At 36.7% G+C, this 13,031-nt stretch overlaps 1 protein-coding gene across 1 annotated transcript; it reads left to right on the plus strand.

Annotated features, from left to right (window-relative positions):
• Nucleotides 1-2,718: 2,718 nt before the first annotated feature.
• LOC145778613 (intelectin-1a-like) lies at nucleotides 2,719-12,635 on the plus strand. Its single transcript, XM_082590138.1, has 3 exons — nucleotides 2,719-3,002; nucleotides 6,784-7,412; nucleotides 11,002-12,635. Exons 1-3 carry the CDS (start codon nucleotides 2,735-2,737, stop codon nucleotides 11,230-11,232), a joined length of 1,128 nt encoding a protein of 375 aa, XP_082446264.1. The 5' UTR covers nucleotides 2,719-2,734; the 3' UTR covers nucleotides 11,233-12,635.
• Nucleotides 12,636-13,031: the final 396 nt, after the last annotated feature.

The raw sequence follows: 13,031 nt of genomic DNA on the forward strand, positions 1-13,031 counted from the left end.
ATCTCTGTAACCGAGCCTGTGCCAGTAGTTCAAAGCCTCTAGTCTACAAGTACGGGAAACTGCCAGGAATAACTGATCAGAAGCTTCTTCAGTTCGATGATTTAAAGCAATCCCTTCCTTATAATTAACATTTTAAAAGCTTGTTTTCGGTCTCTAAAAGTTTTTTTTCTTTAATTTGAGACAAATTCAAAATCTTAACTTTTAGAATAACTTTCTGAATAAGCTTCATACTTGAAGCTTTCAACACTATTGACTCACAAATTTTCACAGAGCCCAACCCAAAACTTGCTAAACGCTTCCGTTAACAAAACGTCAATCAAAGAGAATTTATTTAAAAAAACGAATAAGCTATGCCTGGCATGCTGAGTGGATGTCAATTACAATGACAGCATACTGGGGTACGTTGTCCTTATATAATGTTATTATACTCGTTTGGATGTCTCCCCTTTATGAGGACGTCAATATTTGAACAAACGTTTAGCAAATTAACTGCAATGTGCAACAGGGAGTGCCGAGTGGCCATTCCAACAACAAATTTTATCGAAATCTCAAAAAATAGGTATGATTTTCTTCTCGAACAGATTAATCATGTTTTATCAACTGTGATCTCTCATATGAACTCCTTCAATTTCGTTTTGTCTTTTGATTTTATCAGTAGGCTACTTCCGGCATGCTTTTAATTCCCTTGACTTGCTTGATGGCACTCACAACTCAAAGTTCCCAAAATTTGGCCTATTTGAAACAGAATACTACGAGGTAAATTTGGATTAAGAAAACTAAAATTTTCCGAGGACTGCTGATGTCTTATTTGAAATTGTCGAATAGTATCAAATCTTCATTTGTCGTTTTAGATGATATACCGTACAGGGCCGGATTAACCATTAGGCTAATAGGGCTATAGCCTTAGGCCCTAGAAAAATTCGGCCTCAATTATTTTTTAATGTTAAATTTTTGTAAAGCTGGTAGTGATACCGATCCAGTACAGTAGGCCTACACTTTTTGATTAAAAACGAATGACTGAGTTGAGTCAATACATATGAAGAGCCCATTTCCAAAACCACGTAGGCGCCACTTTTATCGAAATTGAGTTTAGAGCAGGGCTTTTCAACCGCGAGCCATTTTTGGAGGGTCGCGAGGCGCTTGAAATTCCAGTGTATTGTTTTCAATTATTTTTTGCCAGAAAAGATTAAAAACTGTGTTTTTTTTGCAATTGGGCATTCTTCTACTTGAGGTTATTATATCGTTTAGGCTTTCAGACGTTACAAGGCTTAAACTATAGGAAAGCATTCGATATTTTTCACCAAGTTCTTGTACGTTGCTTTGTGCAAACTAAGTAACCAGTGACAACGCCAAGGTAAAAAAGCAAAATTATGTAGAATCCTATGCAAAATATAGATATCTCAGTATCGTTTCCAACAACATTGAAAAAAATTAGTGTTAGCTATTTTGGAAGTTCTTTTAGCAGCATGTGCACGCATTGACAAACTTGATAGTTAAAAATATGCAGCACCAACCATCTCACCGAAATTGATTTAAATAAATTCATAAAAGATTGCAATAAATTCAACCGGTGAAAGTGCGAAAACGTAGATTATTCTCATTATTTTTTTCCTATAATCTACCCAAGCTTGATAGAAAATGGAAATAATAATCGAAGGAAATATAATAAAAGTCGTAATAACATCGCAAAAAAACGTTTTTCGTTTCGGAAGTATACGTTGGAACAGCAAAACTAAACATAACGGGATGTCGGCATAAACCAAATTTAATTAAATTTTGCTTAAAATATGCTTTTGTTGAATACTTTTAAGGGGGGTTACGAGACTCCATTGATTGCTCTGAGGGAGTCGCGGTGGAAAAAAGGTTGCAAACTCCTGGTTCAGAGTGTCATTTGGTAGAGTATCACCATAGGTCCCTACTATCCATTTCTTTCTTTCCAAAACCTTTTCCATCTGTTTCAAATTTGACAGTAAAAATTGTGTTTGTTTCCCAAACCAATTACGCGCCATCATTAGCCGTTTTTCTGTTATGTTGTTATGTTTATGTTATTTTGCAGTAAATAATTTTAATTTTTCATGTATGCATTTTTATTACTTTTTTGTACCTTGGTTTGCAAAATTAGGCCCTTCTCTAGTAAACAGCCTTAGGCCCACAATACTCTTAATCCGGCCCTGATGATATGAAATATATCTATTAATTGATAAGTAAATAACTTGGCAGTTGGCACCCCTAATAACTTTTAGATTGCGACAAATCCTGAACCACTTAAAAGGATAAACTATTCTCTATTCCCTTATTTTGCCATATGACCATCATGATGCAACATGATCAGTTCAAATTGTCATCTTTTTGTATTTTGTTCATTCTAAGATCTTGTGCGTTTCGTTTGGGATGCATATCGAAACGAAATAGCTTGAAACACGAAACGAAACAAAATTCTTCAATAAAAGTATTATTTTAAAACGAAACCAAAATGAGATAAAAAATTTCGGATCGAAACGAAACAAAATATTTCGAAATTTCTAAAAGTTTTTGAACTTTTTGTTCGAGCAGCCCTAAAACACAATCGATGGTATTATTGCAGTAACGTTGATAAAATAATCAAAAATCAAGCAGTTAGAATTTGCTCGTGCAACATGCCGTCAAATGTTTAACTATGTTTTTGTGTAAAAATGAAATCCCTTTTAACTTTCAGGAAAAAAATTAGATTAGGTCTTGTTGTTCACACGACAAAATGAATAACATAGTTCTTTTCATTTCTCTCATAATCATTCAAAATGTCGTTTCTCAAAGACCATGTAATTTGTTTTGCGATGAGAACGAGAGTCCCGGCGCTCCACGGAGTAGCACAAGTTCAACCAAAGGAGATGTTGGATCGCCGGGCAAAAAAGGTCCGATGGGAGGTCCTGGACAAAAAGGGGAAAAGGGAGAGTCGTGTGATGTTGACTGTCCTGCTCTTGGAACATTAATCTCTACAGTTCCGAGATTACAAAGTGTTGTTGGTATGTTTAGACTTCAGATTAAAACTTTATAAACTAAAAAATAAGCTCTCGATTATTACACTGGTCAACAAAAAAAAAAATTTTCCTGTTGCAAGAGATTTTTTGATCGATTCTGAATGAGTTTTAGCCACTGATTCCAAATCTGCAATCAGATTTTTTCTGCAAGCTCTAGTTTTGATGCAATACACCAGTAGATATTTTGAGGCTTGCAGCATTTGGTCTGAAATTTAAAACAAAATTTCAACTACTTAGTTCTAGTTACCACGGCAGTTAACCTCGATTTCCCGCTATTCGACCTATCCTTCACTCTGAAACGTTTTACCTCGTATTTAATAGTTTTGCATCCTTCAATGATGAAAAAACAGACTCTGAGATTTACCACTGTATAGTATGGAATGCGAGTATACTAAGGAAGCAGATGCAGACTCAGAAGGCTCTAATTCTAACCATTCAGAAATTTAACCAGACAAAACTAAATGACTTGGTACGAGACTTGGACTTATCCAAGCAAGCTGCTGAGCTTTTAGCATCAAGGCTTAGTGAAAAATACCTAGCCTATTGGACCGTTCCACAAAAGTTTTGTTTTTCAGGAAACGAGATGAAATGTTTATGTCTTTTTTTTTCAGAAGAAAAGTAGTTAATTTACTGCAATGATATTCCAGGCCTTCTCGTCCAACTAGGAGTTTCTTCATATGATTCAAGTGAATGGTGCTTATTTATAGACAGTTTCAGGCGAAGCCTGAAGTGTGTTCTTTTGCACAATGGTAATGCATATAGAGGAGTTCCAGTTGGTCATTCAACTGTCTTAAAAGAATCATATGATAATATTAAGCTAGTCATTGACTTGCTGAAATATCATCAGCACAATTGGATATTATGTGTTGACCTGAAAATGGTTGGTTTCTTACTTGGTCAGCAAAAAGGATACACAAAGTTTCCATGTTATCTTTGCATGTGGGACAGCAGAGCTAATGACAAGCATTGGAACCAAAAGGATTGGCCCATACGTGAAACACTTGAAGCCGGCATGCCAATCATGTTAAACGATCCAATTGTAAGTAGAGACAAAATTGTTTTCCCCCCTCTTCACATCAGGTTAGGGTTGATGAAACAGTTTGTGAAAGCTTTAAGCCCTGATAGCGACTGCTTCCAATATATTGTTCACACATTTTCCTCATTTCATATGAAAAGATTAAAGATGGTGTCTTCAATGGACCACAAATTCGAAGCCTTGTGCGAGACCAACAGTTCACCGATAAGATGAAAACCAAAGAGAGAGCAGCATGGTTGTCCCTTGTGGATGTCACTAAAAACTTTCTTGGAAACAAAAAGGCTCACAATTACGAGGTTCTTGCGAGCAAAATGCTCTTTGCATTCCGCGACTTAGGATGCAGAATGAGCATTAAAGCTCATTTCTTATTCAGTCATCTGGATAAATTTCCAGAAAACCTTGGAGCTTATCAGTGACGAACAAGGAGAGCGGTTCCACCAGGATCTTATGAAAGTAGAAGAACGTTACCAAGGCCGATGGAATCGACACATGATGGCAGATTACTGCTGGAGCATTAAACGAGACTGCCCTCAAAAAGCTTACAAACGCAAGAGCCTCAAACGCCAATTTTTGCCCAGCATGTAGTGTGGATTTCGCTTTCTATTTTCAGCCAGTGAACTTTTCTCACAACATCAAACTTTTAAAGGAGCTTATTTATGCTTGTAATTGCAATAGGTCTGCATGCAGTGCTATGGTTACTACTGTAGTTGCGAAAATGATTCGTTTGTTATGTATATAGCCTATATAGTTTTTGAAATTTTGTTTACGACGCTTTTCGAATGGTTTTGTAATGTTTTTTCAAATATTTCGGTGCATTTCTATCAGTAAGTATAGATCTAAGCTATTGACAAAACAGTTAAGCAGTTATTTCAGTCGTAAAAGATGTTTTTTTTTTCCTATTCATCAAAATATAATTTTTTTGAAAAATATTTAGTTTTTACTCAAAAAAAGGAAAAAATCAAAATTTGCAAAAAATCTAGAGCTTCCAGACCAAAAATAACGTCATATTCGGATTCAGCACCCCAAAATTACCCAAGACCAAGTGAATTTGAAAATGCAACAAATTTTTTGTTGACCGGTGTTATCAGTATCCATTATACAAGCGAATGCTTCAGGTTAAATTTTATGAAATAGAATATGTAACATAGCATCAGTTTCTCACATGTGCATGCAGAACTCTGAACGAGAATGCAAAATTAATCATGTCAACGCTAGTTTTGCCAAGGATTTGCACAACGTGTCAGTTGTGCTTCATATTATGTAATAGTTTACATCATGGCCCCCTCTGCAGTGGGCCATGTTTACATCATGGGCTCATTTAATAAAAAAATCTGAAAATAAGTTCGAGAATAATATTCGCATAATGTCGGTACTATGGTGTAGGGAGATCATCATTAGAAAGCTTCGCTTTATATAAGGTAGGGGAAATGTTGGACCTATGACCATAGTTATCCTATGAGCCACTCCCGCTATTTTTTTTTTCTAGAAGTCTTTAGCGCCCACATTCCTCACTGTCACGTGACTTCGAGACAAAGAACGTTTCTCAGAAAGCTTCATAAACGTGGTGAAAGACCAGTCAGTTTTAGGCATCACATAGTATTTTATACTACTATAAGTAAATTTTGTGGCAGGTAAATGTTTTATTTTGATGGATTAAGTATAATTCAATTAAATTTGCAGGAGGTACCATTTAAAGCAAGTTAGATTCGTGCTATATTTTAGCTAGCATAGAGCAGGTGTCTCAACTTTTTTGTTCAGATCTAAAAATGTGCTTGCATTAGGGTAACTGACCTATGAGCCACTCTGAACAATAACCTGTGAGCCATGGTTCATAGCAGATAGGTGCAGCATATACTTGGTTTATATGCTACATTCATTTTGGTGATATGATTAGTATATGATTACAATGAATAAAAGGTGATGAATTAAAGTAAAAACAACATGATGGGCTGTCAAATTAAGGCATAACATAATCTATTCATTTGTAGAATTTACGTTGTAGACTATACTCGAATCGAAAAATATGTCAAATAAAGTTGTTAAGACAAGAGGGTCTTTCACTGATGTTGAAATGCAAATGGCCGTGCAGCATGTCTTGCACAACAATTTATCTGTTCGCACTGCAGCCAAACAAAACAGTGTGGACAGAACAACTTTGTCAAAATATGTAAAAGAAGCTAAGCGGACAAGCTTGGAACCGAACGAAAAAAACAAGATTAATGAACTTATTCATCTGGTTTTACGGTAAAACGTTTTGCTGTGTTCTGTATTTTTTCTTTTTTCAAACACCTTCATTTCGTGTTGTGTTTAAGTGTTTTCTTATATCTGGTTTCTGCTTGTATCTTGTATAGTGGTTCATAGGTCAGCAGGGTGGCTCGCAGGTCTTGTCATGGTGGTTTATAGGACCACACACTGCTTGACCTATGAACCACTTCGGAAAGGTTCATTTACGACGCAACAGTTTCCTAGTCAGAATTCAGCTACACTTCAAACTTAATCATTGTAGACCTCAATGATCAAGGAATGTTCCTGCAAGTTTAGAGCATTGACGCTTCAAAGATAAAGAAAATATGGCAAAAAAAAAAATCAAAAAGTGGCTCATAGGTCCAACATTTCCCCTACTGACAAGTGATAATACTTTGAGCAGTTACAATATTTTTGCTCTAGTCTGAATCAATTTTGAATGCATTTCTCAGTTGCAAATGTTACATTTTGTTTTTATGTTTCAAGATTCCATGGAAAATGTGCCAAGAAGCTGTCTCGAAATTAAAAACAACAATAATGGTGCTAAGAATGGAGTTTACAGCATTAGAGATGGTTACAATATCAAGTATCCTGTTTACTGTGATATGAGCATCAACAACGGGGGTTGGACTCTAGTCGCTTCCATTCATGAAAACAATATTCGGCGGAGTTCTGGAAAATGTACAATCGGAGATAAATGGTCCAGTGAGTATGGGAATCAACCGGGAACACAATCTGGTGGAAATGCTTGGTTTGATTATCAAGTCTTTGGAAACGTGGTTTCTGCAACAAGTGAAGACTACAAAGCTCCAGCTTATTTCGATCTCACAGCTCGGGATGTTATGATTTGGCAAGTTCCCAATGACACTCCTCTTCGAGCTTACAACTCAGCATCTTATCTTCAATATCGTACTAGCAATGGGTTCTTATCGCGGTTTGGTGGAAATCTTCTCAATTTATACAAAAGCCATCATCCTCTTAAATCTGGAGTCTACACAACAGTCACTGGCAATGGACCAGCGATTCCAGTAACTTTCGATAAAGGAGATGGTGGTATGGTCAGAGAACTATTTGGTGACAATGTCAAACCTCACATCGATACAGGATTCATCGAGGTAAGCAAAAGTTCCAAAATCATGTGTTTCGTAAGGTAAATAAGTGGTTTAGTTTAGGTTAGGACATTACAGAAATTGGAGTTTAGCATTGACATGAAATCATGTAAAAAAAAAAAACCTGTAGCCTACTAGTCATGTTATATTGCGATATTAGCGTATTTCCATGGGATACTTACGTATGACGCAGACGTTTGTTCGTAAGGTTTTGTTGCTGCGGTATTTTACTTGGATTCGATAAAACATACCACGAGGAAAAAACGTGAACAAAGCTTGGCAACCAAAACTAGCCATCAAACATCGGACAAACACGGTTTGAAACTTAAACTCAATGACATATATTTTAAAGATCATTCCAGTTGTCCAATCATGCATGCCTGATAGCTGTTTAAAGGATTCTTCAATATTGGAGCTTATCTACATCACCTAGTCTTTTCAATAATAGATTTGTAAGCACTATAAAATGTTCTGCCAAATTTTCAACTAGGGCCTAGGCTATTAATACATGCGCATTTTAGTTGTAAATTCAATTTCAATAAAATTGGTAAAATATAGTGAAGTATTTTGCCCTATATTTTGACAATTTCAAAAGTTTTGTGGTGCAATCAAATTCCCTGCCTCTCAGCCAGTGGCTCCGAGAGGAGAGGGAAGTCGGGCCAGTTTCCCCCCTAGCAAAACATTGTAAAGGAAAAACGAGTAGTTTTTTGCTTTTGCACTTTTGAGGGGGGCCCATTTTTAGTACTAAAGTAAAAATGTACCAACTAAATAATCAACAAATTCTTAAATGAAGTGCGTAGTTCCAAGTATTTCTCAATCATTGTAAATGTCACTCTCGATGCTTCTCATCAAGAACAAATCATTTTCGTGTTAAGGTAGGCGATGTTGAACAGCTTCAAGACGTAAAATCTGAAGCTGACATGATTTCTGTATCACTGAACGGTTTCGATTGTATTGATAGTTTCAACTTGAAAACTGGTGCTGTTTTAGCTAGGCGGAAACTATTTTTGCTTGGCAACTGAACCTTAACTTCAAAATCTGCGTTGGCCAGGCATAGGATGTTGTACTGGGAAAGTTAAAGGTATCAGTCCAAGCACGATTAAAGAAAGTAAATCCTGTATATTTTTTGTTTATGGATCATCATCATCATCAGTCATCATCTCCGCCTGTAGCAGATGCGCATCAACATGAGTTATTTGCTTCCAAGAGTGGCGATTTTAAGCCAGCTCACCCAGTGTCGCCAAGTTGAGTCCGGTCAATGATTGGATGTTGTCTTGCCATCGCTTTGGTTGTCTGCCACGTTTTCTTTTTCCTTCTACTTTTCCTTCTGTGCAAACTTTGCTGATTCCGAATTGTGATCTTTTAGTGTGGCCGAACAGTTTTAAAACTTTTGATTTTAATATTGCTGCAATTGGATGTAATTTTGTCATAGTTAAAAGATCTTCTGTTTTCGTGTGGTCAAGTAGCCTTTTGTTGGTCATGCTTCTCATGACGTGATTTTGGAAGGTAGTGAGTTTTTTCTTTATTTGAGTTTTTGTTTATGGATGTTGTTGCTTATAGGCTAAATCATATCCCTGGGCTAAATCTAGTTGGAATTCATAATGTTGCCTACAGACAGCGTTGTTCAAATGTCTTATCATTTTGGAGTAATTGATTATCTGTAAGCTTGTGGCATCTTTAAAGTTATAGCCCAGTCAGAGGAAAAATTCTGAAAAATCTAAAGTAAGCTGTCCCATCATCTTGCAAAGAAAATTGACTTCGAGAGGGTAATCAAGGCGTGGTGCAGTCAAACTTTACATTACCCTTTTGCAATTGAAGCTCTAAAGACGTTTCTTAAATGCATTAAGTTGGAACCAACAAGAGCTTGATCGGAAGCTGAGTCAATGCTAATAGCCTACAACGAGCAGTTTTAAATTTGTGACTGCTTTGCATTATGTGGATTACGGTCCTAAACAAGATTCACTGATGAATTTAATGACATAAAGGAAGATGTAATCTAAGTAAGAGAAAGCTGAGAAGAGTAGGCTACTACTCGCAAGCTAAAGTTGCAGTGACAATTATAAATTTAAAAGAAAAGGATTTTCTTTTTCTGAGGACAGAACGCTTTTATAACTCCACTTAACCAGCTGAATCATTCGAAGGAAATGTATTCTACCGTACATTGCAAAGGATTCGATAGTTGTTGGAATCGACAAATGTATCAACAAACTCAACCATATCGTCGATGAGTTTGAAGTTCCATGAAAATTTCATTGTATGTCTGTTGTGCAGTTGCGGGCATGTGGAACAAATTGAAACCATTTGTAAGCTACAACAACTACATTTTTCAAGACATTTTGAATGAGTTGGTACTTTTGACAGAAAGCCACACAGCAAACTTCAGCTGCAAACCAAAAGGAACCACCCCATAATCTCTACACAAGGAATCATTGATTGCAACTTTCGAAAGGTTTTTCCAAATAGTTTTGCTATGATTTTTTTGTGTTCCGGTAGCTATCTTCAACGGTTGCGCTTTGAGAACGTGGTTTTAGCAATTACTGAAATTTGTAAAGAATTGTTTGCGCTCCAGTAGGCCTATGACTCAAAACCGATTGAAAAGCCTAACATGTTGTGCATCAATTCAGACGTCGCAAAATTTTATCATTTGATGGTGTGATCCGTAACTTTGCATTGCAAAAAGTCCAGAAAGGGTTGAATTAAATCAGGGATGTCCAAAGTCCGGCCCGCGAGCCAACTCCGGCCCACGAGACGTTTTTGTATGGCCGGCGCCTGTTGTTGTAGGCTACAATGTGTTATTTTTGGCCTGCAGACACACAAAAATCATATAAATTCAACTTGCAGTTTTCAGAAAAATTATTGTGGCTGTTGGCCCGCGAACACTTATTATCAAATCTGGCTCGCGTGGAAAAAATTTTGGACATTCCTGAATTAAATGCTTGGTTGAACTATTTTCGTTGCCTGTAGGCCTATTGTGTGTTTACAAAGCTTTCTAGACAAAATAGTTTGCCTCAATGGCATTTTTGCTGCAAGTGGAATCCAATGATTATTATTGATGATTTTTACATTGAAGGAAGTTCTTTTCATGCTGAGGAAAGTAGGCTAATTTCAGCTTAACACGAACATGCAACGCAAGATACAAATTAGTTGTATATTTGCTAAAAAATATTATGGGGCCTATTTTTTGTATTGTTTCCCGACCAGTGCTAACTTCTCTCGGAGGCCCTGCTCTCAGCTCCCATATCTATGCCGATTGCTGTCACGCAAGCAACCTAACTTATTAAACGACGTTGCAACACAGGGCTTAGGAAAACAGCAGTTGAAACAAAAGGGACACCTGAACATCAAGATTTCAACAAATTTTGCCATGTAATCTGTTAGAGTTGCTACTTCTTATCAGAGTATATATAGAAAGAGTTTACACGCTTTGCAAAAACTGACAAAACTTACAAAAATGAATTTCTTGTGTCATATGGGGATTGGAGAGTGTGCAGCTAAATTTGATCTTATGTTTTACTTACCACTTTTTGCACTGTAATGTTGTTCTACTAGAATAAATCTTTATACGTTGATTGATAAAACAAAATTATTGTTTCAGTTTCGAGCAATCAATAACGAAAAAAGCGCCTACGCGATGTGTCCGGGAACAAAAGCGAAGTCAAGCCACGTCAACCTGGAGCATTCCTGCATTGGATCCACTGCAGACAACGTCGATGTCAACTATTGTGGAGATTTTTCTGGATTCGTTTATGACGGCTACGGAACAGGAGCGGGATGGAACGCAGACCTCAAACTAATCCAATCAACATATCTTGTGTTTTATCGATAGACACCATACTGTAGCATATGTTTAAAGCAATTATATCACTCAACATAATATATTGTAACTTTCTTTGTGCATTTGCAGTTGTATTATTTTGTTGTTTTGGATATGGACAGCTTTGTCGGATGCAAATAGACAATAATAATGAACATTTAACATTAAATGCAGCATATACAATTTATTAATTATCGCATGTGACCATTGCATAACTCTACAAAGACAAGAAACAAATATTACGTGCTGATTTATTAAAAAGAAAATATTAGTAGGGTAGGCTACAGACAATTGTTGTGGGGGGCAAACGTTTATTGAAAATAAAAAGTTTGTTTAAAATATAGCTCCTGAAATCAGTCAAGCATTTATGAAACGTCATTCAATATGTAATGCAATGTCATTAAAATGTTGTAATGAGTAGCATTAAACACCCATTTTGTGGGGCAAGAAAAATTAGGGGGTCGATTTCCCCCCTCCAAGTTCCCCAGTGGCTACGTCCTTGCTGTAGGTGTAGGGGCAAGACCCACTGAAGAAAGAAAACGTTGACGACAGCTACCCCTCCTTTTGAGCTGAGGATTCGCATCTCGGTAGTGCTCATCTTTATGTTTGACAAATATACGTTCGGTCTCCAGTAGATAAGATAATTTTAATGGTTTGAGATAGTTACGTTTCGATATACCCTTAACAGTTTAGCAATCAAACCATACGAGTTATGAACAGTACGTAAAATTTGCAGCATCGAAAAACGTGCTCACAATGGTAGGCTTAAAATGTTGCTTGTTTGGCACTGTGAATGCATTCAACACGCAAAGTAAAAAATAACCCAAAATTTTAATATACTATAAAACACTTTTTAGCAACAAAGCGTTACTGAAGTCATAAGCTAATTTTAAAAACTGTTGATTTAACTTTTTGTGTAATTGAGACTACACACTTTGATTTATTGATGAAGCGCAGATACTCCAACGCAATGTACAGTAGAGAGTTCTATTTCCAGTAAGTTTGATTATTGTTTTTATAGTGCACAAATTATTTTGCGTAATCTAAAGTCGCTTAACTGTGACAGAAAAAAGCTGCACACATCAGAAACCAGTTTAAATCTTATTCCTTGTAGGTGCTTCCACTGGGAGTTGTCAGTTTCCGTGTGGTAAGAAAACACTTTCCAGTTTGACGCGTCACGTTTCAACTTTGCAACATTCCCAATTCAATTGTTGTGAACCATTTTGTATTGCCGCAATCGCTTAACTTTAATGCAATCATCTAAACTTCTCCCAGGCGGGACAGATTTGATAATGCAAAAGTGCCAACGGGCCAACAGCCTCTGACAGACTTGTTTTGAGTAAAAGTTTTGCATCTGTATAGTGACATCGTGTTATTTAATGGCATTTTCATATAATAAATCAATATAAAGGTTCCAGTATTCTGTTAGGGTTAAAGATGTGAAGGATGAAACTGACGTCTTGATTTCTATAGCCTACCCAGGTCAAGTCTGGTACGAGATTAGTGGTAAATAAGCGTAAAATATCACGTAGATGGCAGTCGCTCAGCTTTGATCTCAAGCGGTTCTTGTTCAAGTTCATAACTGAGAACGTCTGCTCACACAAATATGTTGAACCGAACAAGCTCAACATTTTCTTTAAAAACTGTTGCATTTTTGGAAATTTGGTTTTATCCAGAATAGATGCTGGTAAAAAGGCGGGAGAGAAAGGTGTTGCTGTTGGCTCGGCATCGCAGAAACTCAGTTAGCTGCACGTAAGCTGGAGCCTCATCAGGGTTCAAGCAGAATAAGAGAATTGCAATACGCCTTTTAC

This window comes from Aplidium turbinatum, chromosome 10, assembly GCF_918807975.1.
Source record: "Aplidium turbinatum chromosome 10, kaAplTurb1.1, whole genome shotgun sequence".
In the NCBI taxonomy this organism is placed as follows: domain Eukaryota; kingdom Metazoa; phylum Chordata; class Ascidiacea; order Aplousobranchia; family Polyclinidae; genus Aplidium; species Aplidium turbinatum.